Source organism: Haliotis rufescens, unplaced genomic scaffold (assembly GCF_023055435.1).
Source record: "Haliotis rufescens isolate VD_foot unplaced genomic scaffold, xgHalRufe1.0.p SCAF_4, whole genome shotgun sequence".
Taxonomy (NCBI): domain Eukaryota; kingdom Metazoa; phylum Mollusca; class Gastropoda; order Lepetellida; family Haliotidae; genus Haliotis; species Haliotis rufescens.
Window position 1 is genome coordinate 4,075,091 of NW_025964112.1, and position 13,683 is coordinate 4,088,773.

Genomic DNA, 13,683 nt, shown 5'->3' on the forward strand with positions numbered 1-13,683 from the left:
GTGTAAACGTAACAGATAATTGGGGAATATAGAGGGTACTTTATAAAACTCATACACAAGAAGAAGAAAATAGAGATTTTATGGTAAATTTATTGATTTTATAAAAGCGTTCCATATGGTTGACAGAAGTTTGTTTTATTATCTTCTAAATAATAATGTACATGGCAAATTCTTCACAATAACGGAAGTATATATATAAGCACTTAATACTAGCGGTTGCACTTCAAAATGAATATTAGTTGTCTGAATAATTCTTTAGGAAAGCTGATTTTATGCGTGGAGGGAAATATTTCGAAACTATTTCTTTTAAGGAAGGTCGCAGTCAGTGTCTAGTTCAGTACCCTTCAGCATCCATGATACATGTGTGAAACGTGGCATTTTTCTACGGAAATATATTATAAGCGGTGCTAAACATATTTTTTCCAGCTGTATACATTAAAGTCCTAAATAATATCGATCCGCCCCAATACGAACACACGAGTAGCACTACAACAAGTAATAGTAGTTGCAGAACGTCGGAGTTACCACGTTCTGGTGATGTCACGCTGGCCGTGGATCGATGCTCATGATATCAATCACTGGATTGTCTGGTCCAGACTCGATTATTTTCAGACCATTGTCATATAGCTGGAATATTGCTGAGTGCGGCGTTAAACAACAACCCAACCAACAACCGTACATTATCGAGTCGGGATCAAGCCAAACCAATGGCCCAAAATAGTATCTTACAATTAAACTTCTTTCCACACAGCCCGTCCTCCCTTATGTGTCGATGTATAGTTGTCAATCGATACATGACCTGCACGATGCTTCGGTGTATGGTACAAGCCCAGATTGTTTGATGAATGTAATCAAAACAAGAGTTTGCCACTAACGTGGCTATATCCCCCGCCCCTGTTGCAGAAGTTTCATGTAAAAACATTGAACGGTTTATGAGTTATGCTCCGGAAACAAACCCTACCCTCACAGAACCTAAGTCCATCTTGTTGCCATGGAAACGTAAAAAATAAACATTTCTAAAATTTCTAAATAGCAAAAGGCACAAGTTCAGCATGTACCTGACAGACCTTCAAAGTTTGATGTAAAAACATTGAACGGTTTATGAGTTATGCTCCGGAAACAAAACCTACCCTCACAGAACCTAAGTCCATCTTGTTGCCATGGAAACGTAAAAAATATAAATTTCTAAAATTTCTAAATAGCAAAAGGCACCAGTTCAGCATGTACTTGACAGACCTGCAAAGTTTCATGAAAAAATATTGAACGGTTTCTGAGTTATGCTCCGGAAACAAAACGTGACGGACGGACGGACGGAGCCCGTTTCTATATCCCACGCCAACTTTGTTGTTATTTAAACATGTATACACTGACAAACCAAAGTAACTGAGATCGTATTAATTACTTAAAATGATTACCTATTGTGACATGATATTTATGACTTTCGTGGTTGATCACTGTGTACGCGTGTACACAACAAAGGAACTATCAACACACACCAGGGTCACTTTGAAACAGTAGGGTATTAGGGAGACAAGAAAATCAAAATGCTATATATATATACCTATGGAAATGAATTAAGTAACAATGAACAATGGTCAATAATAATAAGCTTTACTGTTAGTAGATTCCGATAAGGGCGCATACAAGTTCAACAACTGTCAGAATCAAATGTTGAGATGTGTCTGTGTGCAATGTTTCCCACGTGTATTTGGCAGACAAGGCTTGAACCCATGATAGCATATCATTGTACTGTGTCTAAAACTATGTGTTCCCTTATTCATTTCCAACAGTCTATTTCTGGTGTGACATGAAAATAACCAAATATTTATACATAATCTGTGTACATTTCCTGTATTTATTGCTGGGTAGAATGAAAAGAAAACCACTCCCTTAAGCACATGTAGTCAGTTTCATCGGAATTAAATAACAGTACACTTCAATGTCTTCAATGCATTAAGCAAGAAGAATTAATTAATTAAGTGACCACAATTACTTTGTTTTTGGGTACATATAAATCAGACTAATCCCATGTAATCCTGTGAACACAGGTGCAGTACATGATCCTAGTTTCCGTTTTGTTTTGTTGTACTGTATATAAAGAAAACATTTTGCAACATCACAACCAGCAGCCGTAATACTTCTGGAACAATATGGCTGCCCTCAGGCAAATCACCATCTGCCTAATACAAACTTGCTTACACGTTTCCATGGCAACGGAAAGAATATTGATGTTTTACATCTGAACATGGTGTATGCTTTAGATTACCGCCTGGTGGACTGTTGTGAATGTGTCATTGTCATCTATTGATATCTGTCTCAGCACCGTGATGCTTTCTACTGCCCTGCAAGCTGTACCAAGCACAATCTGGGTCATATGTATGCGATGTTCGTGAATTTGTGAACGTATTTTGTGATTTGCTCCGACACGATACACGATAGACCCAACTGCATCCATCAAAATTACATTAAACACAAGTGAAGATGTATGTGTTTCACCACAGAGAGATGACGGAACAGTGAAGGTTTATACATTTTTGTCCCGAAAAACAAATGGACGGTAGCATGGCAGTCGGGAGATAATAATATATAAATCATATCAGTGGTTTTTTTTAAAACAGATAACCATCTGTGAATAAGTAACGAAGTTGGGCCAACTCTTTTCGTTAAATTATTTCAGTTTCCCTGTTTCGAAATATCTACAACAAAAACAACACAAGTTCAAATTCTTGATCAGTTGTGTATATCAGTGCCATTAGGGTATCTACTTGAGCAAGGCCAGCATGAAGGACAGCACTGAGAACAGCACGAGGAGAAGTGAAGGCGGAGAGGTACAGGCGTCACAGGCGGCAGGTTTCCCGAGCTTCTCAAATTCTGCCAGGACATCTCCAGTTCTCTTCGGACAGGAACCATAGGCTGCCTTAGTGCAGCTATCAGACAGCTGCGATAGACTGAAAATGCCAAGATTAAATGGGACAGGCTCAGTGAGGATGAATTTTCGAAATATCTGAAGATCAGGATGGCCAAATTCTCACGTCCTCATTTTTCTTACATTTCAAAATTACTATCATACATTAATCAAGCGGTGCTTTATGAATTTGTGTTATAATTTTTGGCTACTAAATCCAGAGATAAACAGTGATGCAGTCACACATGTATTCAACTGACACACAGAACAGAGTGATATTTGTGTGCCTTTTTATGCATGCTTTCAATATTCTATAGCACATTTTGAAGTACGTTTTGGGTATACCTGCACATGGTTGCGAGGTATCCATCAGGCGTGGAAAAGTCAGAACGTCCTTTGTGGCCAGCCAGCACACAGTTCAGCAGGGTGGTTGACCTACCAGTTTCTGCCAGGCATGTATAGTCCACATCTGAATAAATACACATTCACAGGTTCAGATCAAGACTGACGGTCTGACTGACTGAAGCGTACATAAAAGGTCTTACAAGGGCCATAACGCAACGTAACTACAATGTCACAAGTTTTATATGTACAAGTAAATAGCAACAGGTGTGATTTTGCTTTGCTGCTTAGACTGTGATATATTTACAAGTGCTTGTTTACATTTTGTAAATACTTATTTCGTAACAATAAATATTTGAACCTAACCCTAACCCTAAGCCTAACTTACCCAAACCCTAACTTACCCTAACCCTAACTCTAACTTACCCCAACCCTAACCCTAACCCTAACTGACCCCAACCCTAACCCTAACCCTAACTTACCCTAACCCTAACTGACCCCAACCCTAACCCTAACCCTAACTTACCCTAACCCTACCCCTAACTTACCCAAACCCTAACCCTAACCCTAACTTACCCAAACCCTAACCCTAACCCTAACTTACCCTAACCCTAACTGACCCCAACCCTAACCCTAACCCTAAACCTAACTTACCCTAACCCTAACCCTAACTTACCCAAACCCTAACCCTAACCCTAACCCTAACTTACCCCAACCCTAACCCTAACCCTAACTTACCCAAACCCTAACCCTAACCCTAACCCTAACCCTAACCCACTAACATGATGCTGCAACGTAAAGGCCAGTCTTTCAAGCACAGTTACCGTTTATGTTGTTACACAAGTAGTCGAGTGCCTTTTTGATCTGGTCAAGGGATGGGAATGCTCTTTGCCAGGCAGATGGAATGCAAGCGAATAACTTGGCATATAAACATCCATAGAAGTCGAAAACAAGTGTCTTGGTTCTGGAAAAGTGTACACATGTATTACTCAACAATGCCGCGGATGGAAAATGAAAACACAACATCCAACTGCCATTCAACTGAACACCTGACAACACACTTAATCACCATGGACACGACCGTCACTGGCTACTGTACACAGTGAGACCAGCTACAGTAAACAGTGAGACTGACAACTATGCAGAGTGAGACCAGCAACCGTACAGAGTAAGACCGGCTACTGTACAGAGTAAGACTGGCTTCTGTATAGAGTGAGACCGGCTACTGTGCACAGTAAGACCGGCTACTGTACAGAGTGAGACTGGCTTCTGTACAGAGTGAGACTGGCTTCTGTTCAGAGTGAGACCGGCTACTGTACAGAGTGAGACTGGCTTCTGTACAGTGAGACTGACTTCTGTACAGAGTAAGACCGGCTTCTGTACAGAGTGAGACTGGCTTCTGTACAGAGTAAGACTGGCTTCTGTACAGTGAGACTGGCTTCTGTACAGAGAGAGACTGGCTTCTGTACAGAGTGAGACCGGCTTCTGTACAGAGTGAGACCGGATACTGTACAGAGTGAGACTGGCTTCGGTACAGAGTGAGACCGGCTTCTGTACAGAGTTAGACCGGCTTCTGTACAGAGTAAGACTGGCTTCTGTACAGAGTTAGACTGGCTTCTGTACAGAGTGAGACCGGCTTCGGTACAGTGAGACTGACTTCTGTACAGAGTAAGACTGCCTTCTGTACAAAGTGAGACTGGCTTCTGTACAGAGTAAGACTGGCTTCTGTACAGAGTGAGACCGGCTTCTGTACAGTGAGACTGGCTTCTGTACAGTGAGACTTGCTTCTGTACAGAGTAAGACCGGCTTCTCTACAGTGAGACTGGCTTCTGTACGGAGTAAGACCGGCTACTGTACAGAGTAAGACTGGCTTCTGTACAGCGTAAGACTGGCTTCTGTACAGAGAAAGACTGGCTTCTGTACACAGTAAGACTGGCTTCTGTACAGAGTAAGACTGGCTTCTGTACAGAGAAAGACCGGGTTCTGTAGAGTGAGACCTGCTTCTGTACAGAGTAAGACTGCCTTCTGTACAGAGTAAGACTGGCTTCTGTACAGTGAGTCTGGCTACTGTACAGAGTAAGACCGGATACTGTACATAGTGAGACTGGCTACTGTACAGAGTGAGGCCGGCTACTTTACAGAGTGAGACTGGATACTGTACAGAGTGAGACTGGCTTCTGTACAGAGTGAGACTGGCTTCTTTACAGAGTGAGACCAGATACTGTACAGAGTGAGACTGGCTTCTGTATACAGAGAGACTGGCTTCTGTACAGAGTGAGACTGGCTTCTGTACAGAGTGAGACCAGATACTGTACAGAGTGAGACTGGCTTCTCTACAGAGTTAGACTGGCTTCTGTACAGAGTAAGACTGGCTTCTGTACAGAGTGAGACCAGATACTGTACAGAGTGAGACTGGCTTCTGTATACAGAGAGACTGGCTTCTGTACAGAGTGAGACTGGCTTCTGTACAGAGTGAGACCAGATACTGTACAGAGTGAGACTGGCTTCTCTACAGAGTTAGACTGGCTTCTGTACAGAGTAAGACTGGCTTCTGTACAGAGTGAGACCGGCTTCTCTACAGAGAAAAACTGGCTTCTGTACAGAGTGAGACTGGCTTCTGTACAGTGAGACTGGCTTCTGTACAGAGTAAGACCGGCTTCTGTACAGTGAGACTGGCTTATGTACAGAGTAAGACCGGCTACTGTACAGTGAGACTGGCTTCTGTACAGAGTAAGACTGGCTTCTGTACAGAGAAAGACTGGCATCTGTACAGAGTGAGACCGGCTTCTGTACAGAGTGAGACTCGATACTGTACAGAGGGAGACTGGCTTCTGTACAGAGTGAGACTGGCTTCTGTACAGACTTAGACTGGCTTCTGTACAGAGTAAGACTGGCTTCTGTACAGAGTAAAACTGGCTTCTGTACAGAGTAAGACCGGCTTCTGTACAGAGAAAGACTGGCTTCTGTACAGAGTAAGACTGGCTTCTGTACAGAGTAAGACTGGCTTCTTTACAGAGTAAGACTGGCTTCTGTACAGAGAAAGACCGGCTTCTGTACAGTGAGACTGGCTTCTGTACAGAGTAAGACTGGCTTCTGTACAGAGTAAGACTGGCTTCTGTACAGTGAGACTGGCTACTGTACAGAGTAAGACCGGCTTCTGTACAGTGAGACTGGCTACTGTACAGAGTAAGACCGGCTTCTGTACAGTGAGACCAGCTACTGTACAGAGTGATAATCTAATGTACATTGTGAGACCGGCTACTATGCACAGTAAGAACAGCTACTGCACAGAGTAAAACTTGCTACTGTACAGAGTGAGACCGGCTTCTGTACAGTGAGACAGGCTTCTGTACATTGAGACTGGCTTCTGTACAGAGTAAGAGTGGCTTCTGTACAGAGTAAGACTGGCTTCTGTACAGAGTGAGACCGGCTTCTGTACAGTGAGACTGGCTTCTGTACAGAGTAAAACTGGCTTCTGTACAGAGTGAGACCGGCTTCTGTACAGTGAGACTGGCTTCTGTACAGAGTTAGACTGGCTTCTGTACAGTGAGACTGGCTTCTGTACAGAGTAAAACCGGCTTCTGTACAGTGAGACTGGCTACTGTATAGAGTCAGACTGGCTTCTGTACAGTGAGACCACCTACTGTACAGAGTGATAATATAATGTACATTGTGAGACCGGCTACTATGCAGAGTAAGAACAGCTACTGCACAGAGTAAGACTTGCTACTGAACAGAGTTAGACCGGCTACTGTACAGAGTAAGACTGGCTTCTGTACAGTGAGACTGGCTACTGTACAGAGTAAGACCGGCTTCTGTACAGTGAGACTGGCTACTGTACAGAGTAAGACCGCCTTCTGTACAGTGAGACTGGCCTCTGTACAGAGTAAGACTGGCTTCTGTACTGAGTAAGACTGGCTTCTGTACAGAGTAAGACTGGCTTCTGTACAGAGTAAGACTGGCTTCTGTACAGAGAAAGACTAGCTTCTGTACAGAGTAAGACTGGTTTCTGTACAGAGTAAGACTGGATTCTGTACAGAGAACGACTAGCTTCTGTACAGAGAAAGACCGGTTTATGTACAGTGAGACTGGCCTCTGTACAGAGTAAGACTGGCTTCTGTACTGAATAAGACTGGCTTCTGTACAGAGTAAGACTGGCTTCTGTACAGAGTAAGACTGGCTTCTGTACAGTGAGACCGGCTACTGTACAGAGTGAGACTGGCTACTGTACAGAGTGAGACCGGATACTGTACAGAGTGAGACTGGCTTCTGTACAGAGTAAGACTGGCTTCTGTACAGTGAGGCTGGCTTCTGTACACAGAGAGACTGGCTTCTGTACAGAGTGAGACCGGCTTCTGTACAGAGTGAGACCGGATACTGTACAGATTGAGACTGGCTTCTTTACAGAGTTAGACTGGCTTCTGTACAGAGTAAGACTTTCTTCTGTACAGAGTGAGACTGGCTTCTGTACAGAGTGAGACTGGCTTCTGTACAGTGAGACTGGCTTCTGTACAGAGAGAGACTGGCTTCTGTACAGAGTGAGACCGGCTTCTGTACAGAGTGAGACCGGATACTGTACAGAGTGAGATTGGCTTCTGTTCAGAGTGAGACCGGCTACTGTACAGAGTTAGACCGGCTTCTGTACAGAGTAAGACTGGCTTCTGTACAGTGAGACCGGCTACTGTACAGAGTGAGACTGGCTACTGTACAGAGTGAGACCGGATACTGTACAGAGTGAGACTGGCTTCTGTACAGAGTAAGACTGGCTTCTGTACAGTGAGGCTGGCTTCTGTACACAGAGAGACTGGCTTCTGTACAGAGTGAGACCGGCTTCTGTACAGAGTGAGACCGGATACTGTACAGAGTGAGACTGGCTTCTTTACAGAGTTAGACTGGCTTCTGTACAGAGTAAGACTGGCTTCTGTACAGAGTGAGACTGGCTTCTGTACAGAGTGAGACTGGCTTCTGTACAGTGAGACTGGCTTCTGTACAGAGTAAGACCGGCTTCTGTACTGTGAGACTGGCTTATGTACAGAGTAAGACCGGCTACTGTACAGTGAGACTGGCTTCTGTACAGAGTAAGACTGGCTTCTGTACAGAGTAAGACTGGCATCTGTACAGAGTAAGACCGGCTTCTGTACAGAGTAAGACTGGCTTCTGTACAGAGTAAGACTGGCTTCTTTACAGAGTAAGACTGGCTTCTGTACAGAGAAAGACCGGCTTCTGTTCAGTGAGACTGGCTTCTGTACAGAGTAAGACTGGCTTCTGTACAGAGTAAGACTGGCTTCTGTACAGTGAGACTGGCTACTGTACAGAGTAAGACCGGCTTCTGTAAAGTGAGACTGGCTACTGTACAGAGTAAGACCGGCTTCTGTACAGTGAGACCAGCTACTGTACAGAGTGATAATCTAATGTACATTGTGAGACCGGCTACTATGCACAGTAAGAACAGCTACTGCACAGAGTAAGACTTGCTACTGTACAGAGTGAGACCGGCTTCTGTACAGTGAGACTGGCTTCTGTACATTGAGACTGGCTTCTGTACAGAGTAAGAGTGGCTTCTGTACAGAGTAAGACTGGCTTCTGTACAGAGTGAGACCGGCTTCTGTACATTGAGACTGGCTTCTGTACAGAGTTAGACCGGCTTCTGTACAGAGTGAGACTGGCTTCTGTACAGAGTAAAACTGGCTTCTGTACAGAGTGAGACCGGCTTCTGTACAGTGAGACTGGCTACTGTACAGAGTTAGACTGGCTTCTGTACAGTGAGACTGGCTACTGTACAGAGTAAGACTGGCTTCTGTACAGAGTAAGACTGGCTTCTGTACAATGAGACTGGCTTCTGTACAGAGAGAGACTGGCTTCTGTACAGAGTGAGACCGGCTTCTGTACAGAGTGAGACCGGATACTGTACAGAGTGAGATTGGCTTCTGTTCAGAGTGAGACCGGCTACTGTACAGAGTTAGACCGGCTTCTGTACAGAGTAAGACTGGCTTCTGTACAGAGTTAGACTGGCTTCTGTACAGAGTAAGACTGGCTTCTGTACAGAGTGAGACCGGCTTCTGTACAGTGAGACTGACTTCTGTACAGAGTAAGACCGGCTTCTGTACAGAGTGAGACTGGCTTCTGTACAGAGTAAGACTGGCTTCTGTACAGTGAGACTGGCTTCTGTACAGAGAGAGACTGGCTTCTGTACAGAGTGAGACCGGCTTCTGTACAGAGTGAGACCGGATACTGTACAGAGTGAGACTGGCTTCTGTACAGAGTGAGACCGGCTACTGTACAGAGTGAGACCGGATACTGTACAGAGTGAGACTGGCTTCTGTACAGAGTAAGACTGGCTTCTGTACAGTGAGGCTGGCTTCTGTACACAGAGAGACTGGCTTCTGTACAGAGTGAGACCGGCTTCTGTACAGAGTGAGACCGGATACTGTACAGAGTGAGACTGGCTTCTTTACAGAGTTAGACTGGCTTCTGTACAGAGTAAGACTGGCTTCTGTACAGAGTGAGACTGGCTTCTGTACAGAGTGAGACTGGCTTCTGTACAGTGAGACTGGCTTCTGTACAGAGTAAGACCGGCTTCTGTACTGTGAGACTGGCTTATGTACAGAGTAAGACCGGCTACTGTACAGTGAGACTGGCTTCTGTACAGAGTAAGACTGGCTTCTGTACAGAGTAAGACTGGCATCTGTACAGAGTAAGACCGGCTTCTGTACAGAGTAAGACTGCCTTCTGTACAGAGTAAGACTGGCTTCTTTACAGAGTAAGACTGGCTTCTGTACAGAGAAAGACCGGCTTCTGTTCAGTGAGACTGGCTTCTGTACAGAGTAAGACTGGCTTCTGTACAGAGTAAGACTGGCTTCTGTACAGTGAGACTGGCTACTGTACAGAGTAAGACCGGCTTCTGTAAAGTGAGACTGGCTACTGTACAGAGTAAGACCGGCTTCTGTACAGTGAGACCAGCTACTGTACAGAGTGATAATCTAATGTACATTGTGAGACCGGCTACTATGCACAGTAAGAACAGCTACTGCACAGAGTAAGACTTGCTACTGTACAGAGTGAGACCGGCTTCTGTACAGTGAGACTGGCTTCTGTACATTGAGACTGGCTTCTGTACAGAGTAAGAGTGGCTTCTGTACAGAGTAAGACTGGCTTCTGTACAGAGTGAGACCGGCTTCTGTACATTGAGACTGGCTTCTGTACAGAGTTAGACCGGCTTCTGTACAGAGTGAGACTGGCTTCTGTACAGAGTAAAACTGGCTTCTGTACAGAGTGAGACCGGCTTCTGTACAGTGAGACTGGCTACTGTACAGAGTTAGACTGGCTTCTGTACAGTGAGACTGGCTACTGTACAGAGTAAGACTGGCTTCTGTACAGAGTAAGACTGGCTTCTGTACAATGAGACTGGCTTCTGTACAGAGAGAGACTGGCTTCTGTACAGAGTGAGACCGGCTTCTGTACAGAGTGAGACCGGATACTGTACAGAGTGAGATTGGCTTCTGTTCAGAGTGAGACCGGCTACTGTACAGAGTTAGACCGGCTTCTGTACAGAGTAAGACTGGCTTCTGTACAGAGTTAGACTGGCTTCTGTACAGAGTAAGACTGGCTTCTGTACAGAGTGAGACCGGCTTCTGTACAGTGAGACTGACTTCTGTACAGAGTAAGACCGGCTTCTGTACAGAGTGAGACTGGCTTCTGTACAGGGTAAGACTGGCTTCTGTACAGTGAGACTGGCTTCTGTACAGAGAGAGACTGGCTTCTGTACAGAGTGAGACCGGCTTCTGTACAGAGTGAGACCGGATACTGTACAGAGTGAGACTGGCTTCTGTACAGAGTGAGACTGGCTTCTGTACAGAGTTAGACCGGCTTCTGTACAGAGTAAGACTGGCTTCTGTACAGAGTTAGACTGGCTTCTGTACAGAGTAAGACTGGCTTCTGTACAGAGTGAGACCGGCTTCGGTACAGTGAGACTTACTTCTGTACAGAGTAAGACCGACTTCTGTACAGAGTTAGACTGGCTTCTGTATGGAGTAAGACTGGCTTCTGTACGGAGTAAGACCGGCTACTGTACAGAGTAAGACTGGCTTCTGTACAGCGTAAGACTGGCTTCTGTACAGAGAAAGACTGGCTTCTGTACACAGTAAGACTGGCTTCTGTACAGAGTAAGACTGGCTTCTGTACAGAGAAAGACCGGGTTCTGTAGAGTGAGACCTGCTTCTGTACAGAGTAAGACTGCCTTCTGTACAGAGTAAGACTGGCTTCTGTACAGTGAGACTGGCTACTGTACAGAGTGAGACCGGATACTGTACATAGTGAGACTGGCTACTGTACAGAGTGAGGCCGGCTACTTTACAGAGTGAGACTGGATACTGTACAGAGTGAGACTGGCTTCTGTACAGAGTGAGACTGGCTACTGTACAGAGTGAGACTGGCTTCTGTACAGAGTAAGACTGGCTTCTGTACAGTGAGACTGGCTTCTGTACAGAGAGAGACTGGCTTCTGTACAGAGTGAGACCGGCTTCTGTACAGATTGAGACCGTATACTGTACAGAGTGAGACTGTCTTCTGTACAGAGTGAGACCGGCTACTGTACAGAGTTAGACCGCCTTCTGTACAGAGTAAGACTGGCTTCTGCACAGAGTTAGACCGGCTTTTGTACAGAGTAAGACTGGCTTCTGTACAGAGTGAGACTGGCTTCTGTACAGTGAGACTGACTTCTGTACAGAGTAAGACCGCCTTCTGTACAGAGTGAGACTGGCTTCTGTACAGAGTAAGACTGGCTTCTGTACAGTGAGACTGGCTTCTGTACAGAGAGAGACTGGCTTCTGTACAGAGTGAGACCGGCTTCTGTACAGAGTGAGACCGGATACTGTTCAGAGTGAGACTGGCTTCTGTACGGAGTGAGACTGGCTTCTGTACAGAGTTAGACCGGCTTCTGTACAGAGTAAGACTGGCTTCTGTACAGAGTGAGACTGGCTTCTGTACAGAGTAAGACTGGCTTCTGTAGAGAGTGAGACCGGCTTCGGTACAGTGAGACTGACTTCTGTACAGAGTAAGACCGACTTCTGTACAGAGTGAGACTGGCTTCTGTACAGAGTAAGACTGGCTTCTGTACAGAGTGAGACCGGCTTCTGTACAGTGAGACTGGCTTATGTACAGTGAGACTGGCTTCTGTACAGAGAAAGACTGGCTTCTATACAGAGTGAGACTGGCTTCTGTACAGAGAAAGACTGGCAACTGTACAGTGAGACTTGCTTCTGTACAGAGTAAGACCGGCTTCTGTACAGTGAGACTGGCTTCTGTACAGAGTAAGACCGGCTACTGTACAGAGTAAGACTGGCTTCTGTACAGAGTAAGACTGGCTTCTGTACAGAGAAAGACTGGCTTCTGTACACAGTAAGACTGGCTTCTGTACACAGTAAGACTGGCTTCTGTACAGAGTAAGACCGGCTTCTGTAGAGTGAGACTTGCTTCTGTACAGAGTAAGACTGGCTTCTGTACAGAGTAAGACTGGCTTCTGTACAGTGAGACTGGCTACTGTACAGAGTGATCATCTAATGTACATTGTGAGACCGGCTACTATGCAGAGTAAGAACAGCTACTGCACAGAGTAAGACTTGCTACTGTACAGAGTGAGACTGGCTTCTGTACAGTGAGACTGGCTTCTGTACAGAGTTAGACTTGCTTCTTTACAGTGATACTGGCTTCTGTACAGAGTGAGACTGGCTTCTGTACAGACTTAGACTGGCTTCTGTACAGAGTAAGACTGGCTTCTGTACAGAGTAAGACTGGCTTCTGTACAGAATGAGACCGGCTTCTGTACAGTGAGACTGGATTCTGTACAGAGTTAGACTTGCTTCTTTACAGTGATACTGGCTTCTGTACAGAGTGAGACTGGCTTCTGTACAGATTTAGACTGGCTTCTGTACAGAGTAAGACTGGCTTTTGTACAGAGTGAGACAGGCTTCTGTACAGAGTGAGACTCGATACTGTACGGAGGGAGACTGGCTTCTGTACAGAGTGAGACTGGCTTCTGTACAGACTTAGACTGGCTTCTGTACAGAGTAAAACTGGCTTCTGTACAGAGTAAAACTGGCTTCTGTACAGAGTAAGACCGGCTTCTGTACAGAGAAAGACTGCCTTCTGTACAGAGTAAGACTGGCTTCTGTACAGAGTAAGACTGGCTTCTGTACAGAGTAAGACTGGCTTCTCTACAGAGAAAGACCGGCTTCTGTACAGTGAGACTGGCTTCTGTACAGAGTAAGACTGGCTTCTGTACAGAGTAAGACTGGCTTCTGTACAGTGAGACTCGCTACTGTACAGAGTAAGACCGGCTTCTGTACATAGTGATAATCTAATGTACATTGTGAGAACGGCTACTATGCAGAGTAAGAACACCTACTGCACAGAGTACGACTTGCTACTGTACAGAGTGA

At 45.2% G+C, this 13,683-nt stretch overlaps 1 protein-coding gene across 1 annotated transcript in view; it reads right to left on the bottom strand.

The window, feature by feature from the left end:
• Positions 1-72: 72 nt before the first annotated feature.
• Positions 73-13,683, bottom strand: part of LOC124129193 — a 41,014-nt gene continuing 27,403 nt past the window's right edge. Inside the window, exons 3-5 of the mRNA XM_048381746.1 lie at positions 4,072-4,211; positions 3,251-3,374; positions 73-2,948 (exon numbers count right to left, since the gene is read on the bottom strand). Of these exons, the coding sequence (XP_048237703.1) occupies positions 2,762-2,948; positions 3,251-3,374; positions 4,072-4,211 (451 nt within the window). The 3' untranslated portion in view covers positions 73-2,761. The remainder of the gene's footprint in view (positions 2,949-3,250; positions 3,375-4,071; positions 4,212-13,683) is intronic.